This window comes from Haliaeetus leucocephalus, unplaced genomic scaffold (genome assembly GCF_000737465.1).
Source record: "Haliaeetus leucocephalus isolate CR32 unplaced genomic scaffold, Haliaeetus_leucocephalus-4.0 Scaffold110, whole genome shotgun sequence".
NCBI lineage: Eukaryota > Metazoa > Chordata > Aves > Accipitriformes > Accipitridae > Haliaeetus > Haliaeetus leucocephalus.
This window is the reverse complement of record NW_010972546.1, coordinates 1,452,253-1,477,281: the sequence shown is the minus strand read 5'-3', so window position 1 is coordinate 1,477,281 and position 25,029 is coordinate 1,452,253. Positions and strand designations below refer to the sequence as shown.

The following is a 25,029-nucleotide window of genomic DNA, read 5'->3' as shown; positions in this document are numbered from 1 at the left end:
GCTGGGTTGGGGGGGGTTCACCCCCCCCCCCCCCCCCGTGGAACTGCAGCCGGGGGGGTGTTGATGTCCCTCTGCTCGCCAAATGTGGGCTCTTCCCCTTCCCTGGAAATTCATCTTTTAAGCATCAAAGCTTTGGACTCCCACCCCCCACCCCCCTTTCTTTTTTTAAACATTTAACTACTGGGAAAAATTGGCTTTTTTTGACAGCTGAAATGATTTAGCTCTGCAGATGGCCGCACGCCGGAGGGGGAGCGCTCCACGGCGAGCCGGCTCCACGGGCAGGATCCCATCCAGCCCCCCGGGGGGGGTTCACGGCCCCCCGGCCACCGCGTGTCCTGCGTGGGGGGATGCCCGCGGTCAGCTCCCAGCATCCCAGCTTCCCAGTGCAATGGGAGCGAGCGTGTGATCCGGGCGCGTCACCCTGTAGAGGTGTTAAACCCAACGTCCAACCCAAGGCCATTTTATCTTCCTTTCTACAGTGCCCCCCCCAAGGACTCACCCCCAGCGCCCCTATCCCAAGGGCAGGGGGAGAAAATTCCCCTCCGGGCAGCGACTTCCAACCCTCAAGCCCCAGGTTCAGTGCCTCAGCTCACAGCATTACTTGGAGACTTCCAAACATCCACCTCTGCACATTTTTAACGGAGGAGGTTGTAAATTCTCTGTTTAATACCGCTCTGCAGCCCAGCTGCGGGCCGTGGGTTGGGTTTTCCAGATTACCGGTGGTCTGCAAGTCATTTGGGAGCTGCTGCGCTCCCTCGTTCCTCCGAGGCACAGTGAGCGGGGCTGAGCGTCGTGTCTGTCCAGAAACATCGAGAAAACGAGCAGACAGGGAAGCGGATCTTTTTAGCCTACTTTTTATTTTTTTGAAAACATTCTTTTAATAAAAAGAACAAGGACTCTGGCAATTTCTCAGTCATACAAATACATTAATGATACAAAGCCGTTGTTTGTGTTGTACACAATGGAGAGAAAACGAGGCTCGCTGACTTCCTTACCCACTGAAGACAGAAGAAGGGTAAACAGGAGCAGTTTTCTGTCTAAGAGATCCTGCTGCCCTTAGCACCTGAATCAGTTTTTGTCCTTAGGAAGAAATTAAAACGGAAAGCGTCCTCCCCTTGAGTCCCCCGCAGTGAGCGCGGAAGACGCCAACACGCATCAGTTGTACAAATATGTAAGAAAGTACGTACATTCCCAGCTATAAATCTGGCCATGTAGTTTTCAAATAAAAACATTTTCTTAGGAAAAAAAACCCTACAAATATCTGCTTCTATGTTTATGCTCTTGTATTTGCAACTCGCCGCTTCTCTCCTCACTCTCTTGTGCTCATCATCCCTTTTCCACGGGCCCCTTTGGCCCACTCGAGACCGACTCTGCCACGGGGACCCCTCCTAACTCTGAGGATGTGCTTAAACCCCTCCGAAATCCAGGCTGTGCACATGGGCAGGGGCTGTCCTGAACAGGGACAGACCCCTCCAGCTTCCCTGCTTTCCTAAGGAGTAGGACCAAACAGCTACCAAGGGGCAGGAACACCCCCGGCTGTGCCTACGAAGGGATCTGTCTGCAGCCGATCGTTTAGTTTGATCCCCCCATAACCTGGATCCCAGACCCTCCCGCTCACTGCGGCCTCTAGGTCTGCAAGCACTTTTTGATTAAACTGTCTTGCAGAGGCTGCATCCGCGGATGGGCGTCAGCAGAGGCTCCCTACGGCCCAGGCAGGTGCTAAAACTTCGCATTTGCTGCTTAAATTAAAAATACAAACCAGACCCTGGAGGGGTTTTCTGCGCTTTACCCTTTAGCTGTGATATCACATGTAATTTGGAGCGCAGTCACAGATCGGCGCTGCTGGGCAGGATATTGATGAGTTTTCAAAATTAAAATTATAATCGTCAACTAAACAGAGTTTTTCCATTTTCCTACTTTTTAACCATTGGTAGCACAAACCAATGCCCTCAAATTATGATAAATTTTGAAATATCAGTTAAAAAAAAACCCACATAAAACTTCCCTCCCTCCATCAGGCCAGACATTACTCCAGTTTGAGCAGCGGGTTTGTGGCAGGGAGCTGTGGGGGGGCGGAACCTGTCCAGGCAGAGCGGCTCCACCACGTACACCAGGGAGGGAAGGGATAAATGAGGGCGTGGGGGTTTGGCTGAGCCCAAACCAAACCCTCCCTCTGAGCGCAACCTTGGCAAAGGTCTCACCAGCAAAAAAAAAAAAAAAAAAAAAAAAAAAAAAAAAATCCTTTCCTTGTAGTGCTGCTGCTCCCACCTATCTAACCCCCCATCCGCACTCTGCAGCTCCCACTGCAGCGATGCCCCGGGTCTGATGTCCTGAGGCAGGCAGCAGTGGGTTAGGACGGGATTTTCTGTGCCGAGAATCTCACACAAAACCCACGGAGCCAAAGGAAAGGTTCTACCTTTCCTCGCTGCCCCCACACAGCAGCAGTTGCCCTGACAGACACGGAAAGTCACAGCCAGAGCTGGACTGTGCCCATTACACGCCGCTATAAAGACCAGAAGGGCTGGCAGCTGCACAAGTTAATGAGCTCTTGGGCTCTCTCTGGACCCCACGGTCCCAAGAAGCTTCCCTGCAGGATTGAAGCCACATGGGACACCCAGGAGCCCACGCTTCCCACTGGTGGGTACCACAGAGCTGGGGTCCCTTTTCTGGGCAGGGGAGGGAAGAACAAAGTGCAGGAGACCGGGCTCCTCAGCAAATTAGTCCTCTCTGTGCCTCTGCTTCCCCATCTGGAAAACGGGAGACGAGACGACACCTCTGAATTGCAGTTTCAGATCTGCTGCTGCAAAGTTACTATTAAAATTATTGCTACTTCACCCTTTCCTGCAAAGGTGACATCCACAGCCTTTATGACAACTCCCGTTTCTTAAACTAAATGCACAAAGGAGAGGCACCAGGGACCCATTCAACTCCCTGCCTCAAGGCTGTTTTGATCACAGGCACTTGATTATTTTTACTTATGTGGGTTTAAGAAACCGCACAGCACAGCATATACCAAGGGCAACGGTAAATAACAGAGCAGCATGAGCTGCCAGCTCTGACGGACCGGCTGGGCTGGAAGAGAGCCCTTGAAAAACCACTTTGGGCACAGGGCTGCCTGCTCGGCCCCGTCCAGGCTGGAACCTGACAGATGACGCAGGTCTCCTTAACAGCAAACACAAAGCAGAGCAAAGCCCTTATCACCATCTGGATGGGGCGACGCGTGCGCTGGAGAGGGGCGTGCAAACAAACCGGGCTTTAACTTGAAAGGTTTGTGCAGTGACTGGCACCGCTGCTGCGTTACAGCTGGCCCCTGGTGCAAGCCATGGCTACGCTGTCCTTCGGAGAGGTCTCAGGGACAGGCAGGACAGTTTAGACCGAAGGATGGACTTGCCCTGAACGGAGAAGCCCCCAGGCAGATGTCCTTCTCTGCAGCAGGAAAGCTTCTGCGTCCTCGAGCCGATCCACCGGTCACGGCAAACAACCGCCGCCTGTTCTGAGCTCCCGAGGGACACCCTCCACCGCCGCAGCGGGCTGGATCCCCGCTCGCTTCAGACGTATCGGTCACCTCTCACCCTGCCAACTAGCCTGAACATTTCACCCCAAAGAGAATGACACCATCTGCTTGGTATGTCTTCTCTGGAGTCTTCTACTGAGCATGTGAGAAGACCTCATCTCTGTCTATATTGTCTTTGGTATGGAGCCAAGGGGCTCAGCCCATCTGCAGCCATGTACTCTGCGTGGACGGGGCCAGAGTCTGAACCGGCCCCGTCCCGCTGGGGCAGCCAGCTCACAGCTAGAGCACACGTGCCAGTGTGGAAACAGAGAGAAAACCAGGGGTTTGCAGAATTCGGTGGGTGCCAGGGCCAAGGGAGCCCCCCCCCGTTCATACAAGAGCTGCGTCCAGGGGACACTGGTGACCGGCTGGGAGAGACCTGGAGCGGAGGAGGCCTGTGGAAGAGAGGGGCTCTGCATAGGATTGCTCGGACAGCTGCATTTCAGGCACCAGCTACAGATGCGTTTCTCCCATTATCCTGATCCAAGAAGATGCCATGACCTGCTCCTTGGGTACAAAACCACTGAACATTGCTCAGCATCTTCCTCTCGTGTCTCTCCAGTCCCCATCCATGCAAAACATGAACAGACATGCTACCAAGAGCCAAGCAGTGGAAAGAGGAGAACCATGCCAGAAACAAGCCAACATAACTCTGCGGAAATATTAATTTTTTTTTTTTTTTTCATGTTTCAGGGCTCCAAGAAACACAGCTGAACTAGATCTATGACCCTGCTGCTCCACAGGCATCCCCTGCGTCTCGCTCCCAGCCTGCACCCCGGCACTAACCACAAACAGGCACAGAAGAGGAGGTTTTGCAGCTACCAGCTACTGCAGAGAGCAACCAACCACGTCCTCAGAACCAGACACCAAACCTCCTTTTCCCTTCAAAAAACAGCTGAAAGTTTCCTCCAACAACCCAAAGCATTTGATGACCCAACTCTGCAAGACCAGCCTTTACATGCCAAACTCTGCTTCCTCTGGATGACCCAAACCTATCAACTCCTGTGTCTCCAGTTCACTCTGCACTCCCTTCCTGACAGCTCTCGGGCTGTCTGGAGAAACCTGGGCAAATTCTTTGGCCTCCAATATCCTCCCCCCAGGTGCAATGCTGACTGCTGGTCAATGAGAGCGAGAAAAGCCCTGCAGAAGAATCAGGTGCTGGGGGAGAACTTCTCCTGGGCCTTTTAAAGGAGCCCTGTGAACCCAGAAGGCAAGCAGGGTTCACCTCGTTGACGGGATGTGGGCACACATGGCTGGGGAAAAACAAAAGGTCAGTAAAACCAGCTTCAGATTTAAAAGCAGAAGGAGAAGGCAGAACCATGGAGCCTGTGGGTTACGAGACAGAAAAACATGCAGTTTTGAAGCATGACCCATTGAAGTGCCAAGCCAGATCTAAGAGCTGAGCACTGGAGTGGGAGCTGGTTTTCTCAAGAGCAGGACATGTCTCCAAACCATATTTTGAAGAGACCTCATCACCCAGCTATGCAGAGCTGTTTGGGGGAAAAACAGAACAAAGCAGAAACACCACAAGCCCTTCCCTTTGGTGCTTAGGAGAAACAAACTCTTGGGAGAGGGGAGGACCGAGAAGCCAGCTGGAAAGCTTACAAGGTCAATGAGTTTGGTTTTGGGCATCTCTGCTGATCAGCAGGGGCTATCGCTGTTCTTGGGAGCGGGGGAGCGACCTTTTTGCTCATGAAACAACAACCAACTCCTCCTCCCTCACCCTGGTCTCCCTTCATTCCCGAGGTGCAAAGCCAGGAAGGAGCCAGGCTGAGAAACCCTCCCCGGGCCTCGCTCCTGCCTCCTCGAGAGCATCGGAGTGTGCATCTGTGTGCACTGCGGGCAACAGGACCTCAGCACAGCCACAGGAAGTTAATCCCACAAGACCCTATTCTCATTTAAATTTTGAAACCCTAGCTGTATTAAAAAAGTCTTTGATATTAATATTAATATTATTTATTATAATAAAGAACAGTCAAGCAGCGTGAAAAAAATATATCTTAGCTACATTACCTTAAATTGCCAAAAATATACACATTTTTCTCTTTTATTTAATAAAAAAACAAATCAAAACAAAAAAGACACATGCAACATACTAAATGAGACATTAGCATCAAAACGGGTAAAGAAACGTACCCCAGTGCAACTGAAACACAGATAATCTTTAGCTTTTATTTTTGCTTTCCCCTGCTCTCCCTCTTTTTCACAGAGATAGAAATGTTTAATGTCGACCTTCCAGCAGTGCCCCCTTCTTCTCCCCTCAATCTGCCAAAGGGACCTTTGGCTCTGGGACAGGTTGAGGCGATTAGACAAGGAGCACACTTCAAAGGGACCGGGCGCCTTTGGAAGATGTCAGAGAAATGTGTAAGTGCTATATGTCTCTTCCCCTGCTCGTCCTCTCCAGCCTCGTCCCTCCCTGCTCCAGAAAGCCCCGGAGAGTGGAGGGGCTTTGTACTCAAACTCCTGCCACCAACAAAAACCAATGGCATGGCCAGCACAGAGCAGAGGGGAACCAGGGACGCGGTGTAGCTCAGCCCTCCCTGCTTTTAACAGCGATCCTGCCTACAAAACTGATTGCTCGACTTCAGTCCTCGATTTCCAACCTCTTCCGATGTGTGGGCTCCCAAATACTTTCCCAGTAGCAGTGAGGAGCCCCGTACAGCACGTTTCAGCCTCCGGACTGCAAACACACCATTAAGTACCTCTCACCGACCCCCTGCAAGTTTTCTGTTGTTGCCCAGGGATTTGGGCACCAAACCACTGATCTGAACGTGGTTTTTGTTTGTCCTGGGAGACAACGCATGTTGTACTACAACTCGCTACACAAGGGGTAGATGCCAACCAGCCTTCCCTCCTTCCCATCCCCTTTCTTTCTGGTACTGGCATGTTTCTAATTTCAGGGCGTGAAATGTGGTTAAATTTGGGAAGAGTTTGACCAGGTCTGGACACGATATCAGGCCCTTGTGGTTACAGATTGGTCTGAAGGCCGTGCTGATGGTCAGTGTGACAGCAAAACAGGTGGCAACGCAAATTTGGGACCTTAAGAGTAAAAAATAAAATAAAAATCAAACCCCAGACAAACGCAGCTGGGCAAGCAGCTGGCAGAGACCACATCTGCACATTTAACAGCCACTGTTTCACCCCTAACACTTCTGTCCATCATCTTGCTGACCCAAACCAGCGCTAAGGAAAATCTGTTCCCAAATCCCAAGGACCTGTTGCTTGCCAAAGGTTGGCAGGTACAGCCTTCACATCCGCGCAGCCATCACACGCACAAACAGGGCACTTCAGGGCTGAATTTAGCACAGCAGCCCTGAAACAGCCATTCTGCATGTTACTTTCAAGCCCAAGACTCCTCACATGTGGAGGGGGCAGCAAGGCAAGACGCCCACCGCAGAAACGGATCCTGCACTGAGCAGTGGGTCTCTGCACCGGGGCGGTTTGCGTGGCGCAGAGGGGAGGGGGGACAACACAGCTGGGGGAGGAAAAAGAAAAAAAAAAAAATTAAAAAAAAGTGCAAGCACACAGTTGTGCCAGAGCAATTTCAGGGACAGGGAGCCAAAATTAGAGTCAAACCATTTGCAACTGAAAGATCTCATTCACAGTTTGTAAGTACCAGGCGGATGGAAGGCGGCACAGCTCAGCCCGTGACTTACTCGGGAGGTGGCTGGGGACAGGGAATGTGTCAGCAAGAGCCACAGTTCAGTGCTCCTCTCTAGGTCTGTGCTGCAGAGACCACAAGGAAGGCAGACTTTTTTTTTTTCTCCTGCATTTCCACTTTTAGCTGCCATCTCCATCTTTCCAATAGCTTCTTAACCTTGTTAAAACATTAGCTTTTCTTTATAAAAAAAAATTTATATATATATATAATATATATATTTCTGAGCAGACAGCAGTGTTCTGCCCAGTTCACAGAACTGGAGGCTGAGATCAGAAAGGTATTTTTCTCTCCTTTTAGCCTTATTCAACCATTGTGGTGACAATCTTCCAAACAAACACACAAAAAAAAAGAAAAGAAAGAAAAGAAAATAAAATTAAAAGGAAGAAAGATATTTAGCAGATGAGTCTTGCCTATAACAAGTTTTTCTAGTACTATCAGCACAAACCCACTGCTGACAAATTTGAATAGTGCAAACTAGTTAGAGGCAGTGGGGATGTGCTGAAAAATATCCATTAAGGTCTGACAATTTTTTTTTTGTTTTTGTTTTTAAGACCCTCAGAGTTTCTATTAGCTGGAGTCTTCCCGCCTGCCCCCAGGAGCTCGGGATTTAACCAGCAGATAAGGAAAAGAAGGGGCATTTGTACGTTTGACGTAGATGTTCCCCTTCCCCCAGAGCTGCCCCACCTGTCCTTCAATCAATCCATCACATCCAAGCTCAGAGGAAGCCGATTTCATTGCTGAGGTTCCAGGCTACAAGACGGAGTTAAGGTCAAAAGGTGGAGAACAACGAAGGGTCTGATGTCCTAGCTCAGGAGACTGGTAATTGTCCCATTGCTTGGAGATCCCTTTTCTGAAGTGCCCAAGACCAGTGGAAGAACGTGGTTTTGCCAGACTGGAGTGATTTGTGGTGGGTAAGAAAGAACAAGTACCGGATTTGGGATTCTCTCTTCCCCACACACATTTCTATCTCCCAGCTTAGGCCTGGGAAACAACTGCCAGGTTCAGATGCACCTTCTGAAGTTGGCTACGACAGGGGTAATACTGGCTACAGCCCCTTTTTGCAAGCTGAAATTTTAGCCTTTGGAAATCTTGGAAGGAAAGAGTGAGAGATGGCACAAGGAGCAGGAGTGTGCTTTTCACGTGAGAAGTACAGCACCGAACCGACAGCAGCTGGCAGAGCAGATGTAGCAATGTCCTTTAAAGAAGTAGGTGGTTATCACCTCCTCCCCATGGACCAGTCCTTACCCATCGCTCCACTGCTTGTGTCTTTTCAGGCTGGGTTTGGATCCAGCTGAGGTGTCGGGGCTTCATATGATGGCTATAGAGAGAAGAGCATCCTAAGAGCCCAGCAGATGAAAAGCAGGTGAGAAATCTCAGCTACAGGACTTCTTCTTAACCTCCCCATCTGGGCGAAGCAGACCACGTAGGCACTGCCACCACGTCCCACTTCCCCAGCTGCGTCACATCCAGTGCTGCCTCCGACGGCACTGCCACATTCCTCTGCACCGTGCAGAAAGGAGTCCTCAGCAGAGGGGCCTCCCTCCACCAAGGTCTTGGCCAAGGATGCTCGATGGTCTCTAGTGCCTCGGCCTGGGGGGCTACCCACAGGCGAACACACGCTCGCACTCAAGGGCAGGGAGGAGACTGGCAGGCATCTGGTGTTAACTCTCTCCTCCACTCTGCACGGAAACACAGCTTCACTTTGAGCATGTGTGGCACGGACCAGGGCGGCGGGCAGCCCCCCACCTTCGCTCCTCCCGATACCAGGGCTTGGTCAGAGATGTACTGTCTTCCAAAGCACCTCTTGGCATTGCCCAGTGGCAGGAAATGCTTCTTGGAAGCCTTGTGCTCATTGCTCTAACAGTATCAAAGTTGACTGTGGAAAGCCACATTCCCCTGGCTGAGAGGAGTTGGCTGCTGGTTTGTTCAGGGTGAGGGGGGAGCTTAGCCCTTGTCCTGGGTAAGAGGAGCTCCCTTTTCATTCATGCTCTTTAAAAAACAAACAGAAAAAGAGACGCAGAGGAGACAGGTATCAGTACTGGACGGGCAGCAACATGAGGGAGCAGAAGCAGAGAGCCCTGCTGTGCTGCGGACCTGGCCCTGCTCACCGCGAACTCTCAGGCTCCTCCGAGATCAACGGAGACACGGGAGCCCCAGGTTTCCCCTCTGCCCAGTTCAGGCCGAACTGGCCCCTCAACCCTGGCCTTTGGCTCCTAAATGTCTCCAACCAGGGCTGGACCTTCTGGGTACAGGTATAGGCCAGGGGAGGGATGGAGGAGAGATGAAAGTATCACACCATCAGTCCCTAGACACTGGTGCTCCAGTACAAGGCTGCTTTACAGAGAGGCTGTAAACCTCTTCACAACCCCTCCTCTTGGGTGCAAGATTCCTTCTAAACCCTGGGTTTCAACATGCAGTCACCTTCGTATTTCATCACGAGGCTCCAATAGGGCCAGCACTGCCAGGGGCACATTGTCCCATCCAAGTCCTAGGGTTAACGGAGACAAATCTATGGCCTGTCTCTGCCTTGCTTCTGCAGCAGGTCTGGTGTGTGTCTGCACACACACACACACACGGAAGGGCACCTTGGGAGCCTCTGTGCCTACCTGCGACCCTGTCTGGGCCCTACAGAAGTCCTTGGAGGTAGGATCAGGACGTGACACTGGCTAGTCAGGGATGCAGCAAAGCCAGTGGAGCATTCTGGCTCTGTTGCCTAAGCAGTGCCCTTGCTCCCCCAAGTTAACTGTAGCGCAGACTGTCTCTCCCCGGGTCTGTACAGCGCCTAGCACCATGAGCTCAGTGGGGTTAGGGTAGTGCTAGCAGCATACGCACCGTTCCTTTCGGGGTGTTGCCATCAGCCTGCAGGTTGAGAAACGGGTTAGTCTGTGCTGTAAGGACGGGTGGGATGCCTGTCCCCGAAGCCAGGAGGCTGTTCCCAGGAGTGCTGAGTGGTGGAGTGGCCTGGGGGGCCATGAGGGCATTGCTAGGGTTGAGCTGCTGGGGGGAGAGGGAGGCCAGGAGAGAGCTGCTGCTGGGGGGCGGCTGGGGGGCCGAGGTCATCAGGGCGCTGGTGCTGGAGTGCAGGGGGGCAGAGGTGGCTGCCAGGAGGCTGGTCATGGACAGCTGGGACGAGCTTGTCATCTGCAGCCGCTGCAGCTCCCTCTTCTGCTGGATTTGCTGCATCATCTGGAACACCAGGGCCTGCTGCTCCTGCAGGGAAAGGTGAGGAAGAGAAGTCAAAGAAGGGATAAAGGGGTCAGGAAGAGGCAACACCTAATACAAAGGAGCCGGGAGACTCATGGGCACACTCCATCCCAGGCAACGCTACTGGGGACAGGGAGAAAGTCCCCTTGATCACATCTCTATAGGTAGAGAGAGGAACAGTCTGTCTTGTGTTCATTAACAGCCTGTGCTTATGACCTTTCCAACCCTGTTGTTTCACGAAGCGTAGGATTAGCTAACGCTCACTAAGACACCTGCAGGCACACAAATCTACTCCGCTCTTTCCAATCAATTGACTCATGGATTTTAAGTCTGTGGTATTCACTATCCTGAATTTCTAGATTGGCTGCTAATTTCCTTCCCCAGCCCATCCCACTTCACAGCTCGGCCCTGACCCACAGGGTCAGTGTAGGTGAGCCGGACTCGGGGGGACAAGGGCCACAGCTCACCTGCACCCAGAGGGATGCCCTCGAATCCAACCAAACTGCGGAAATCACTATAGCAACCATCGACCAATGCGGCAGGCTGAGAGCTGACATTGTTCCCGTACCCACAGGGATGCAGCTGATGACACGGTGACATCAGCTGCTGTAAAGAGAAGCCCTTTGAAATTTGCTTTTCCTGGGTTATAAATAGCCTGACCCAGAAATCTATCCAAAGCAATGGGCCAAGTTCATGGGAGATATAAATGAGCACAGCTTCATTGATGGGAACTGTTAGCACTCCCGTGCAACTCCACCGCAGGGGAGGGACACCACAGGTTTCTGCAGGGCAAGTGAATGCGGTTCTTACACACTCAGGGGCTTGTTTACCATCTATCCGTGCAGCCGTTCCCACAACAGCCTGGGATGGGGCTGCTGTTTTACCCGCGAGGATGCAGGCAAAGAGCCAAGATCCTCAGAACAGCTGCCTGATCCTTCTTCTGACCCCGAAGTCCTCAGCCACCTGCACGTTACAAGTCTCCCTGGCATCTCCAGTTCACCATGTTAATGTGCCCAGACACAGCTCACCTCCCTCAGAACTAAGCAGTTTGGTGCATATCTCTTTCTAAACTCAAGTAGTGTCCTCAAGCAAGTTCCTCTTCTCCTGTGGGCCTCAGCACATCTGCAAGCCCAGAGACCAGTGTGCTCTGGCAGCAGGAGCAGACATGATTTGCATTCAAAGATGGCTGGAGGAGGTAACAGCACGCCTGATTTTGTGGTGGCTTAGCCTTACCATGTTCTCACACCCTCAGGATGTGGGAAACCCAGATTAAACTTTTTCCTTTGTACAAAAAAGTTCAAATCCCCATCTCCCTCCCTCCAGGAGGTGCCGCACCTTCCTGCCTAAAGCTTTTCTCCTCACTCCACCCACAGCAGCCCAGAGCCAAGGAAAAGGCACATGACTCTTGCAGCCCTGTGGGCAGGGGATTCATGTGAAGGAGGAAGCCCTAAATTTTGCTCTCTGCTCCAAGGCTTTCCCATTAAACAGCTCATCAGATAAAAGGTGCCAGCAGGCACACTTACCGGATTAAGCGGCTGGGAAGTCAGGAGCTGCTGAAGCTGCTGGAGCTGTTGTTCGTGTTGGTGCAAGACGTGCCGCTGCTGCTCTGTCAGGGGACTCAGGCTGGGCATGCTGCAAGGGGAGCAGGGCAGGGAATGTGAGCGCAGCCCGTCTTGGTCCTGCATACATAGGGCCTCCCTCCCTCCCGGTGCTAAGCTTCTGCTGGAGAGGGCAGGGCTGTCCCCGCGAGCTCCCCATCCTCACCTGCTCAGGCTGGTGGAGAGCTGCAAGGTCGGAGGCCCGCTCGCCTGCGTCAGCGCGCTCGGAGGCTGGGCGGCCTGAGCTCCGTTCAGATTCCCCAGGATCCCGTTGATGGGCATCTGCTGGCCTCCTGCCAGGGTCCCCATCAGGCCGTCCACCATGGGCACCGTGGAGAGGCTGTGGCTGGCAGTGGTGCCTCCCCCCAGCCCGCTGCCTGCCACCCTGGCCAGGCCATTCACCTGCTGCACCCCGGGCAGGGGTAGCGAGGCAGGACTCTGCTGCAGCATGGGCAGGGGCGGAGGAGTGCTGTGGAAGGACAGGGAAGAGCTGCTCCTGCTGGGGCAACCTGAATGAGGGTCCTGGGGGAGAAACGGACATAAGAGCATCGGACTGGGGCAGCTTGTGAAAGGTCAGCTCAGCTCCAAGGGTGCTTTGGGCAGAAGCAGGAGGTGGGAAGGGGGGCTGTGAGTGCAAGTGCAGGTGTATGCTCAGAGGGATCCCAGAACTCAGACATGCTTTGCTGGATCTCTAGAAGTGCGGCCAGAATAACCTAAAAGCATTCTCACCTCACGCTCCCAGCCTCAGCTACTCTACTCAGAGATGAGCTGAAGAACAGGCACTCCAGAGAAAGAAACCTGATTTCTGGGCCTGGATGACAAGGCTTTGCAAGCTGGCTATCACGTCAGAGTACTGGGACTGTGCTGCTCTGTTCCCTCCCCGAGTCTCTGCCCCAGCTGGCTGGCAGATGCAGTGGCCAGTGTACCTCAGAGGAAGTGGAGAGCGAGTTCTCGATCCCAAAGCTGTTCTTGCATGGGGGGCTCTTGCTGATGCTCAGGGAATCGTTGCAGACTGTACGGAGGAAAGAAGTGAGGATGCAGAGTCAGGGGTGGAGCCTGACATTGCCACAGCGATAGCAAAGGACAGTGCATGCTGCCAGTGGCTACAGAGAGATAAATGGGTCATATCCTCCCCACTGTGACCCCCTCCTGCCCACCCCAGGGCACCACTATGAAAGGGCACAGGGTGATGCATCCCACCGGGTCCCCTCACCGTTGGGAGGCAGGATGTACTGGGCCTGGCTGCCTGGGCCGTTACTGCTGGTCACCACGGGGAAAGGGACAGAGAGCTGGACGTTGAGGAGCTGCAAACGCTCCTTCTTGGCCGTCAGCGTCATGATCTGCTCCTGGAGCCGCTGGTTCTCCTTCTGCAGCGAGTGCAGGGCTTTGAGCATTTCTACAACTGCAGGGAACGGAAGGGGGGATGGGGGCCAGGGTCAGGGGAGAGAATGGCAGACGGAGGAAAGAGGAGAAGGGGATCCACAGGAGGTACCACAATTAGACCACACTGGGGGAGGAGACTGGCCCCAGATCACAGACCCACTGCCAGCTACTCCCCTATGGCACAGACTAGCGCTTTGTCCCCCACCCGGCTCCTTTGCCTGTGGGCAAAATCCCAGCTGGCTCCCACACAAACATGCACAAGGACCTCTCCTCCCACAGCCCATGCCCTGAGTGACTCACTGTTTACGCCGGCTTCCCCATTGCCCTGCTTCTCCAGGAGCTGCTCGATGTTTGGGGTAGCCTGGGGAACATTCTCCAGCTGCCCGCTGCTGCTACAGGACACTGTCTGGTCGAAGAGGGTCGGCAGGCTGCTGATGGGGGACCTGGGGAAGGGTTGGAGAGATGTCAGTGATGCTTCCCCAGTCTGCACCTGCACTCCGCTGCTCCCTTCTCCCCACATCTCCTCTGCCTCACGCTGGGAGCGGCTGCATCCCTCCCAGCCTCAGTCTCCCCTGCTCCACTTCGGCAGAGCCCTCCGTCCCCGTTAGCCCCAGCTCATATTGGAAAAGCAAACCTGCCTCCTCCCATCCCATCCCACTCTCAGCCCCAAGGAGGAGGGAAGGAGCTGCCTCTGCTTCTCCCAGTCCCCTTCCCTTTCCCTGCTGTGTCATCCCACGGCTTCCCGGGGTACCGCTGTGCCCACGCGGATGCGGAGGCACCCCGATGCCTGGCGACAGGGGAGGACTCCTGAAGGACACTCACATGGAAGAGAGACTCTCCTGGGGCGACGTCCCTCGGCAGCCAAAACTGCAGTCTTCCAGGTCAGGCTCTGGGTGGGGAGAAGGACAGAGAGGCACAGCCTTCATAAGCGTCCAGCCCTCGCAGGTGCCCGGGTTTTGTCACCCGAGGGAGGCGAGCGCCGGTCCCCGCTAGATGGGAGCACCGAGCAGCGCAGGGCACCGGCATTGCATAACGGCTCCGCCCGCCGTGGGAGGGGCTGCGTGGCTTTGCGTGTCACCCTGTGTCACGCCGGGGGTGGGGGGTGTGTGTGTGTCACCCTGGGAAGGTCACCGACGTGACACCCCCCAAAACGGCAGCGGCCAAATTTGGCGGGCGGTGCCTGCGCCGGGACCGCAAGCCCGAAGCCGCGGGGAGCGGAGCAGAGCGGGAGCCGGTCCCTGCACCAGCCCGGCTCCCTCCCCCGAGGAAACCTGAGGGATGGGCAGAAAGCAGCTTTTCCTTTAGCTGTAAAGCTGCGGGGGGCGGGGGGGGGGAGGCTTTGCTGAGCCTGCAAGGATGAATCAATCCTGTGCAAAGCCCCACTCAGCTCTCCCAAGTGCTGCTGCAGCCCTTCTGCCTCCAGGATCCTTTCCTGAAACCCAGCTGGCATCCTACAAAGTCTCCAGATGCTCAGCTCCCTTCTAAAGAGCTTAAACAAGTGGTTTAGTATCCAGAAGCTACCCCCATAGCCATCTTTTTGTCCCAGGGAGCTAGGACACTGCAGTGCTGGGGGCGAAGCCACTGTACATGTGCACATGGGCAGGATATCTCCCATCCAAAGAGTAATCAAGAAGTGAAGTACATTTATCTGCCATTTGCTTTCCATCCCCAGAGCCTGCCAGCCCATAAACACACGTTCCCCTCACTCTGGGACGTGTCAGATGTTGCGACTACAGCCTACACCAGCTGGCTGACTTGCCCCTCCTCTTCTTCGCACAATAAGAGACACTTCTGATGTGCAAGAATCCAGGAAGTCTCCTGCAGGGAACGCTGTGATTTACAGTGTAATGCCCTGAGCAGGGCATTAGTTACTGGCAGTATTTTCTACTGCTGAGAACAAGCAAACACAGCTGTTGTTCAGCAGCTCTTACAGACAGGTATGAGTGGGATCCTCACTCCTGCATCCCCATGGGAATATCTTCCTGCCCATCAATTACAACTGGTCCACCCTCCTGGGGAGAAGCCACCGCTTTCTGGACGTGACCAGCAGTTGCCAGTCAACGGTAGTCTCCCAGTATAAGGCACCATGTGGAGACAAGTCTTGATTTCAGGGACACCACAAGGCACATGAACTTCCTAATTTCTCCAACCCAGGATCAGCTGCCAGAAGGCTGGGAACAGTCAGACCACAGCAGTGCTTCTCAGTATTGTTTCTATCCAAGGACCACCTAAACCCTTTGAAAAATATCCACAGCCCGCTGCTTGCAGCTTTGCCACAACATTTTAACTTGCAACCAAATAAACATTCAGCTAAGCTTTGACTGCCTCCTTGTTACTGTCATGTTGTTTGCTTGCAGCCCAGGGAGGTTATGCGCATATATACAATTCTGGTTTTCTGAAACAGTACCAGGCTCCATATTCAATTATCTTCTGGCCAACACCACCCTGTTGTCTACAGAACAGGGAGATGACTGAGTTATCACACAGAGACAGCACTCTCCAAGGCAGCAAGTATGAAAAAAGAGGCTTGAAGACAACTAGAGAAGATAAATACATTTGGCCTGTCATCATAATAAGGCAGGATCCAGGACAAGCCGTGGGAGGAAGAACTAGACAGTAGCTAAGGGAGTGGGAAGATAAGAATCAGACTTTTTGTACTGCCAAAGGCACCCTGGTATCAACCTGCATCAGTGATAACAGTTTCTCAGTTCCCCCGTCTGTAAGACAGGGAAACACCATTTCCCTGTATCATATTAAAATTGTGAAAAGCTCAAATATTACTGCAATGAAAGCTATGTCTCCATGGTATCTGTCTACACAGACACTCTCAGGAAAGGTAATCTGAATTACAGACAAGGCTGGATTACTTAAAACTTCACAACCATCCTGTTAACGACTTGGGATTAAAGCAGTCACCACACTTCTAAGTGAAAATGGCCCCACACAGGTAGTTTAATGCATGTTAATTAATCCCCCTGGAAAAAAAAAAGTGAATTTGACTTAACACCCTCTGGGCCACTAGCTCCAGCAGGAGGAGATAGTGATGGACAAACCTTAAACGTGACAAAAACCAGGAGCTGTTCCGAAGGCTGCCTGGAACTGGAAAAAACACGTCCTGAAGCTTATAAGATCCCAGTCAAACAAAAAAAGCAATCTTGGAAATGGAAACTAAGGATCAGGCTTTTTCGAGCACTTTGTATGTTAGATTTTGCCTACATGATTCATTCATTAGTAGCCGCAGGGCTGGAACAGAAAGAACCCAGACTGCCGAGCCTCCGTGTTGTGCCTGAACCACAGGGCTATTCCTGACAGCTCACTAGCTTCCTTCTTCTGTCAGCACCTTGCCAAAATAACAGCAAAGGGGAAGCGGCAGTGGGTCATCTCTCTCTTGTTGATTGCCGTGAGGGAAGAATAACTCTTTGAATCATCCCATTCTTTCCTTAATTCCAGGTGACTGAATCACTTCTGACTCACAGCTCCCATGCAATGGCCCTGACTCCCACTGGGGTCAGCAGCACGGTCACCCTCCCATTGCACTCAAGCAGATGCAAGCTGCTGGCGGGGACATACAGACAAAATGCTGCCAGTGACACATGGAGAGACAGACAGGCACCTTCCGTGGCCTCGCAAAGATCATAAGTAAGCATACGTGTTCATTCATGCTTTACATGCAGGCATGCATGCTTGTTAAGGCAAATAAGGGCACACTGGTGTCAGATTATCTGGAGAACTCAGAGCCACCTCTAATGAGGACTGTGTGTTTTAAAGTGCTTGTCACTCAGTGTGACACTGGGCAGAGTTTTACCTCCCAGGAGTTCAGCATCCAGCATGCTGAGCTGCCAACATTTCTGGGCTAGGGGAGCATGAGACAGTTGCACCACTAACTGCAACATTTGAAAATCAGGAGGGTGCTTTTGTTTAACTACTGGTGCAAACCAAAAATCAGGCCCACTCTGTTTTGGGAAAAAAGAAATCTGACGATGCCTCAAGTTTCCTGCTTATTAACCAGGCAATTTTCCAAGAAAAATGAATTTGCCTTGGTGGGAAAAAATGAGCAGTTGTAAGTAATTCAGTGTTGGCACGTTCATGTTTGGAAGCCGAAAACGGTGGATTTTGCTGCATTCATGACAAAGCCAAAGGGGAAGGGCAGAAAGTAACTCAAAACAGAAATGGCAGACGAAAATTAAGAGTGAGAGATCTCTCTCATTTAAAAAGAAACCCAGAAACCAAAACCCCAACAAAAACTTTTAACTTATTTTGAGCAAGCAAAAGCTCACAGTAGTTTTCACTAGGCTTGTACAGTTTTATTGTGTAAAAAGACAACAAATTTCTACAGGGAGGGACTTAACATTCTTGCACTTTTCTAGCACATGTCCAGGGACACACATTATCCAATGGACACACCAGCAGATGTGCTTTTACAGAATTGCAAGCCAGCACTTCATTAAGGCAAACACAAGCACCCCCTGCCTTGGGGAAAAAGCCACTGTCCCTCTCTCCTAGCCCCTGGCTCTCACACGCATAGGATGGGAGCAAGCAGGGAGGGCAGCTGGAGAACTATGGATGCAGTTGTCTCCACTCTTCCAGGGAGACCCCTTTGGAAGTCCAAACTCACATACCTTCTGATTCACGTACCTGCCCGGCTGCTTTCCGACTGATTTAAGAGTGGGTTGATTGATAGCCCAGATGTGAGGGGGCTTCCAAAAATATGTGAGGAAGGGAGGCTAAACGTTGAACCTGCCAGTGAGAACACCTACATGGCAAAACAAGGAGGGAGAGAGAAATGACTTCTCAAAAATGCAAGAGGAAAATAACTTCATTATTTCATCTCTTCCTGACTCTTGAACCCAGCTTGCTCATGAGAGAGTGTTAAAAATATCTCCTTGGAAGTCTCGCTAGACAGTTGAAATCTTCCCAGCCCCATCTCAGAGCCAAGAGGTCTGAATGAGCCATGTTAACACTGAAGCTGTAAAACTAACTCTCTCCTCCCTGTAAAACACCTCTCACAGTGAGCTCCTGACAAAGGACAAGGCTCTGTCTCCCGGCACACGCACAGCCCACCCAGCTGGGACGTGTGAGCCCTCCCACCAAGTTATCTGTGCTGCAGAGTGAAGGTAGGGCTGGCACTGGTGGCAGGATCCAGCCGAGCAGCAGCCGACGAGCCGCACAGGACACAGCACGCGCTGACAGCCAGGCCTCTGCTACCTGAGCGCTGTCCGTGCTCCACTTACAGTCAATGGAAAGCAATGCATCCTTTTAGGTTGCAATTCCTCCCACCCCGAAACAGGCTGCATGGGCTGTGACGCAAAACTGCCTACATCTTTCTACTGACTCTAAGGGAAGCTGCAGTTGGCAGATCCCCTCCAAACTGAAAGAAGAGTAGCTGTCCCGAGTGGAATAAGCAGCTCCTCTGTGCCCACAAACTGGCCCTGCTCTGCCAGTGACTGCTCTGTCCAACGCTTTCCTGCACTACAGTCCCTTTCCCGGTTCTGACGTTCTTACCTGTGTGGTGGAGACCGAGGAGGAGGAAGCTGGGATGGTGCTAGCAAAGGGAGACCGGTTGAGCTGTGGGAGAGACGACGTACCCTGGTGTGCCAGCAGGCTGGAAGAGAGGGGTGTACTGCACACAGCTCGGAGCACTCCGCCCCCGTGGGAAATAGGGTCCTTGTTACTGGTGTAGATCCCTGCAAGGGGAGGAGACGTGTTAGAGAGCCACGCTCCCCTCCGATGGCCTGGAAGCGCCTGGTTTTCTGCAGGGCTTGATCTGAGAAAGGGAGAGTGGCACCAACGCACAAGACCAAGTGTAACATGCACTTCAGCATCTCACGGCCTGGCATGCAGTGAGGGTGGTCACAGCCCACAATCCTTCTATCAAAAGGTATCACAAACTTTTCCAGCCCTACCCCTGCCACCGTCTTGTTTGGTCCTCACACCCCAATACAATCCGACAGAGAAATCACAGCATAAAGTGACTCACCGAAGGCTCATGTCAATGGCAGAACGGGGTAATGGACTCAGAGAGTCCCACTCTCTGTTGCCCGTGCTAGTCAAGGGACCACACTCTTGCTAAGCTAACCTGTCCCCTTCCATGATGCTGAGGGACCACGGTGGGGCACGAACAGATAAATGAGGAAGAAAGGGTGAGGAGACAGCTGCTGCTGAGAGAGGGGACCCGCCTGATTTCGCCTTGGCTCAGGCATGTGGCAGAGGCAGTGCCCAAAGCTGGGTTCTTCAGAGTCCTGCCAACATCTCTCCGCAAAAGAATGGGAGAACAAGCAGGCAGGAGAGCCAGGCCTGGCAGCCTCCTCCTCTTTGAAACATCCCTTTGTTGTTCCAGGGGAGAGGCAAAAAAAAATGGCCTAAGGTTATGATTATGGAAGTTGCATCAATTCTTGCAGCTCCTCTCCTCTCTCAGGCAGTGCAAATGGGCCAGGGCTCCCAGGCGCACACAACAAAATTATACCTCCCCCCCCTTGCAATCTGACCTAAATTGGAGCATCTGCAAACAACCCACAATAGACCGATGACAAGTTCTGCTGCCAGAACAGTGTCAAACCTCAGCCCTGAGCAGCAGGCGCCTCCTCTGCCTGCTGCCTTAACCCCTTCCTGCCACATGCCCTGGCTGCCCTTAACCCAGCCAGGCCAGGGAAGGGGACTCAGGCTGGAAATAGCTGTAAGCCTCTCGGCAGAGTTAATGGTGTGCCAGTCTCCCAACCCTACATGTATGTGGTAAGACCAGGATGAGAGGTTTTGCTTTTAAAAGAGGAGTTAAATTTGAACCACTTATGAGAGTCCCTCATTTGGGGTCAGATAGTGGTTGTTCCCATTTGGCCTGTGAATATCCCTCTCTATCGCTTCGGAAATTACTCTCTGGCTAGCTGAGGTTTGCCAGCACTTGAGCAAAAAGGGTTTTAAATGCCCCCCAGCTCAGATCTGCAGCCCATCTCCAACGACAGAAGCTGACCCGGAGGACATTCTAGGATGAAGGCCAAGATGGAAAGGGGAGACCCAGATGTGGATTTTTATAGCTCCTGGGACTGAATTAAAGGGACTGGACTCTGTGCAGACAGGTCCAGACACCAGCCAAATGCTATGAAAAAGACAGCAGGGCTGGGAGGAACTGTGCACACCTGGAGCCCTAAGGGGGAACATACCTGAACCCAGCAGCGGGGACTCCATGCTGAGGCTGGGCAGATTCCCCGTGTGGCTGAAGGACCGTGAAGAGTTGCCGATGCTGGAGCTAACAAGAGAGCCCCCGGAGAAGGGTGACGAGGAAGTAGACGTGGACCCAGCCAGCTGGGCACCCAAAATCTCTTTGCTTTTGCCCCCTTTCGGCCTGCCAGGCCCATGCTTGTTCTTCTTGCTACCCTTGTGCTTCTTTTCCTTCAGCACCTCTCCCTCCTCCATGCTGAGGGATGGCATGCGCTTGTGGCTGCTGCTGCTACCACTGGTCCCACTGGTCCCCACCGAAGGGCCGCTGACAGGGTTCGAGGCCTTATAGTCCACGGGGGAAGCATCACGGCCTCTCTGCTGGCTCACTGCGGAGGTGGAAAAGCGCATGATGGACCCAAAGCCTGAGAAGATCACCTTCTGCTCAAAGATGTCCCCCTTCTGGCCTTCATACAGAGGGGAGCAGTGGGAAGAAGAAGAGGAAGAGATAGGTTTCCGGTACTTCTCGTCGTCCTGCTCAAGCTTGGGGAATGTCACAAAGTCCTGGGAGCACTGCAAGTTGCTGCAGGAGGTACCTGGGGGAAGCAGAGGGGAAGCAGACGTAGGAAGGCTCGTGGTGGCAGTAACTCAGCCCATAAGGCAACAGGAGCACGGTCACAACACAGGTCCTCTGGCGCAGGCTAGTTACCAAGCTGAAGGCCATCCCTGTCACCTCCCAGGCGTTGCTTTGATGCTCTCTGGCAAGCATGAGAGGTGTATACCAGCAGCTTCATCCCACCCAAACGTGCACGTGTCTCCTCCCCCATGCTCTGCATCACTACTGTCCCTCCAGCCCCGATTAGGGTCCCAGGAGACAAAACATGCTAGCCATTATGACAACAGCTCGAAAAAGAACTGAGCAAGGTCAGAGCAGATGGGAGCCCTGCAAGGCTTTGACTCAAAGCTCAAGGGAGCCTAGATATCAGGTTTTGGCTCAGGTCTCTCCACTAGTACTCCTTAAAACACTGCTGCAGACAGTACCACCTACGGAGGAGAGGGCAGGTGCTGCCCATATTGCCTGTGCACAGTATCCCTTCCCTCCTCCCTCCACTCAGACATCTGGATCTGTTTTTCCTTGCAGTGCAGCAGGCCTGCACAGAAGGGGAGCTGTAACGCTGATCTGACGCAGTTCTTCTCTCTGTGCATGGAGTTAGTAGCAGCAAGACTTTTCCCTTTCTCTTCAAGAGGTTAAAGAAATAGCCATCAGCAAAGTTTCACAGCACTAGCTGGTGAATGGGTATCTTTACAAATCCAGAGATATCAAAGAGGAGCTAAGCAAAACATCCCCATTCTCCCCTCCTCTCTTGCTTCTCCTTCACCCCTTACCTGCAGGCTGGAAGGTCCCGCTGGATGAAGCTGAGCTGAAGCCAACCGAGCTTTTCCCGCTTCCCGTCTTCTTCCCCTTGTGGCTGCTGCCATGGCTTGAGGACTTCCTGCCTTTCACCTCCGACCTGCCGACCTCCGAGGTCTCTTTGCTCCCCTCATGGTGGCTGGTAGAGCCCTGGCAGCAGCAAACACAAGGTGACTCACTCAGGCCAGATGTGGCCACAGCAGGGGCTCTTTTTACCAATTTCCCCTTAAGAGAAGTAATTGCCCCCTCTGCCCACAAAGTGATGGTCAGGTCATGTTACTCATGAGAGGAAAAACAACATTTCCCTCTATTGCTGCTCGGTCACACCAGGCTTTATACGCCTAGGGATTACACTCATCCCATCTAACTGCAGGAAATTAAACAGGGCACTGACAATCAGGGCACAGACATCAGAGATTCCCTGCATCGTCAGCAGAAGGGAGTACCTCAGAGGGTTATTCAGCCCAAATAAAAGCTGAATTTGGCTGTGATTCAAACATATATTTCAGCTGCATCTCTCAGGTGTGATATTCTCAGCAAGGTCATTCCACCTAGGGGAGCTTGCTCATCCTTGTGCTGTGACAGGAGTTTCCCTGGGTTCCCTAAAGCATCCACTGAAGCAGCTCCACTGCCAGCCCAAGGCTTTCCAAATCTTCTGCAGTAAATATTTCACAGTGACATTGTTAGAGCAGCATCTGACCATGCAGCAACAGATGCTATCCAAACCCCATATAAGCCTGCAGGAGACAGGGAACCAAGGGGAGTGAAGAGGCTGGCCAGATGCTAGGAAATCCAGGAGCTTGGCATGAGAGAGAGAAGTGTGGGAGTTTAGCAGGGGGAGAGTGGAATGAACCGAAAACCATATCCCCCAGGGCACCCACGCTAGGATATGAAACCTTCACCTTCAAGTCACTTCAAAGCCAAACAAACTAGCAGTGTTCAAAGGTCGCTTCTTGCAAGGTATTACTGCAACCAATCAATATTATAGATGTAGCTCCAATGTGATGGCTACAACCCAAAATATAACACCTGTACATTAGTGCAAACACCTTTTATTTCTTACTGAGTAGATACAAGGAAGACACAGAGAAGCACAATACCTTTCTTACATTCCACTATCCCTGACTCCAGATGACCTCTTCTTGGGCAGAGCTAAAGAAAAAAGGGCTTGTAATGCAGACTCATGAATGCCCAGATAAAAATCTTTCCCCATTCCTCCCACATGGTTTAATCACTCTGCACAATGCAACAGCTGGCAGCCTAACACACACCAGATGTGCCGGGAATATGAAAGACAGGAGGAAGGGAGTGGTGGAAATTAGGGGGGAGAGGAGGGGGAATCTGTATTTTCTCATCACAGACTCCTGGATGTAGGAGATTAAGCCTTCTTGATTTATGAGCTCAGAGGGAGCATGAAAATCTTTCTGACTTCCCACATCTGCCTGGGGAGGGAAAGGAGAGCAGTGTCTGGGGGCTATGGGAAGTCCTGAGCCTGCTCACGAAGTCACAGGAACGAGATGGCTCATGTCTCAGCAGAAACGCAAACCCCTGAATTTTCCTCCCATAAATTCACCTCCTTGGAGCTCCACACAAGGTGCACGAGGCCACAGCAGGGCAGGGAGAAACCACATGAGAAGACATGTTCTAAATCCAGAGTGTCAGGAAGGGAGTGCAGGGCAAGCAATGAATCAGTGCAGGGTGGAAGGGGGAAATCTGAGCTGGGAAATAAATCTTAATTGCAAAATTAAAGGGGAGGGGGAGGACAGAGGGGAAGAGAGGCTGGGCTGACTCAGGGGAAGGTGGTAAATGGACAGACACTCACCTGTAGGGCTGATCTGACCTCACAGACCTCCCTGAGAGACTCCCAGAGATTTTGGGGGCAGGATTTTCCCACCTCCTGCCAATTGCTATCCTAGGTATTGTTTGCCAAACAGGTCACGGCAGACAGATCCGTATGGTACTACCACAAGCCCTCCTCACCACAAAGGACCCTTCTCTAGCAGCCATTCCAGAGAGCCTGAATTTGGGGCAAGGACCCAAGCACTGCAGCCGAGGAGCAAAGAGAGGGAAACTGAACTACACTAAATCACTTCCCCTCTCTGTGCCTCTATTCTTTCCCACTTTGCTCCGTGGAGCCTGCAAGCTCTGTGTGGCAGCAGAGCCTTCCAGGAGACACACGTGGACTGCCAAGCACAACACGGCCTTGATCTGAAGGGGAGTGGTCTGCTACCATAATGCCAATATTAATAACAGTAATGAGGGTTACAGTCCCATCGCCTCCCTAATGAAGGAGATTCTCCAGCTCAGGGCTGCTGCCTAGAGGGAGGAGGACTGGAGGAACCTGCATGCCTGCTGCCTGCCTTGTGCATAAACAGAGGGCTCAATCTCTGGATCATCGGCTTTTCTCCAGCATGGAAATCCATGTGTGTGTGCGCAGAAACACCAATGTTTCATGTGTTGCAAACAGGTGTGTGGGGGAGGGCATGCTGCAGAGGAAAAAAGAAATAGGGAACCACTGAGGAAGCGAGAGCCTTCTTTCAAAATGAGGCAGCAGCTACATTTTGAAGGTCTATTTAAAGCAACCAAGTAAAAAATGTCACCAGAATAAACCTGCTGCCCCAGCTGGAGGTGACAGTCTGATGGGGAAACGCCTGCCTCAATCCAGGAGCCTGGAGAAGTGAGACGAAGTCGCGCAGGCACCCAAGCGCAGGCATGCACGCACCTCCTCCCCCCCGGCACTTGCTGTCCCCCGAGGGGCTGTACCTGTTTTCTGGTCTCTCTGTGACACTGTGCAGCACCCAAGCTCTTCATTCATTAATTTATTTATGGGAAATCAGAAGAGCATCTCTTTGCCTCCTGATTGGCGGGACGAGCTCCTAGAGGGAACCACTGACGAAATACAGAAGGGGTGGGGGAGGCTGGTGCCGCGTCGGAAACACAGAGCGGCTTTGCCCTGGATTAAACTACTGGTGAGGGGAAGCAGGGAGAACACAAAATGAGGAACAATGCGACGAGAGCAGGAGCTCCTCCAGTCCACGCACCACAGGGCGATGTGCTGAAGCAGCCACCC

At 52.5% G+C, this 25,029-nt stretch overlaps 1 protein-coding gene across 1 annotated transcript in view; it reads right to left on the bottom strand.

Annotated features, from left to right (window-relative positions):
* Positions 1-9,131: 9,131 nt before the first annotated feature.
* Positions 9,132-25,029, bottom strand: part of MLLT6 (myeloid/lymphoid or mixed-lineage leukemia (trithorax homolog, Drosophila); translocated to, 6) — a 40,462-nt gene continuing 24,564 nt past the window's right edge. The window contains exons 9-20 of the mRNA XM_010585688.1: positions 21,935-22,109; positions 20,554-21,144; positions 18,902-19,083; positions 18,035-18,152; positions 14,222-14,288; positions 13,700-13,842; positions 13,230-13,418; positions 12,943-13,028; positions 12,183-12,538; positions 11,942-12,050; positions 10,047-10,424; positions 9,132-9,203 (exon numbers count right to left, since the gene is read on the bottom strand). Of these exons, the coding sequence (XP_010583990.1) occupies positions 9,159-9,203; positions 10,047-10,424; positions 11,942-12,050; positions 12,183-12,538; positions 12,943-13,028; positions 13,230-13,418; positions 13,700-13,842; positions 14,222-14,288; positions 18,035-18,152; positions 18,902-19,083; positions 20,554-21,144; positions 21,935-22,109 (2,439 nt within the window). The 3' untranslated portion in view covers positions 9,132-9,158. The remainder of the gene's footprint in view (positions 9,204-10,046; positions 10,425-11,941; positions 12,051-12,182; positions 12,539-12,942; positions 13,029-13,229; positions 13,419-13,699; positions 13,843-14,221; positions 14,289-18,034; positions 18,153-18,901; positions 19,084-20,553; positions 21,145-21,934; positions 22,110-25,029) is intronic.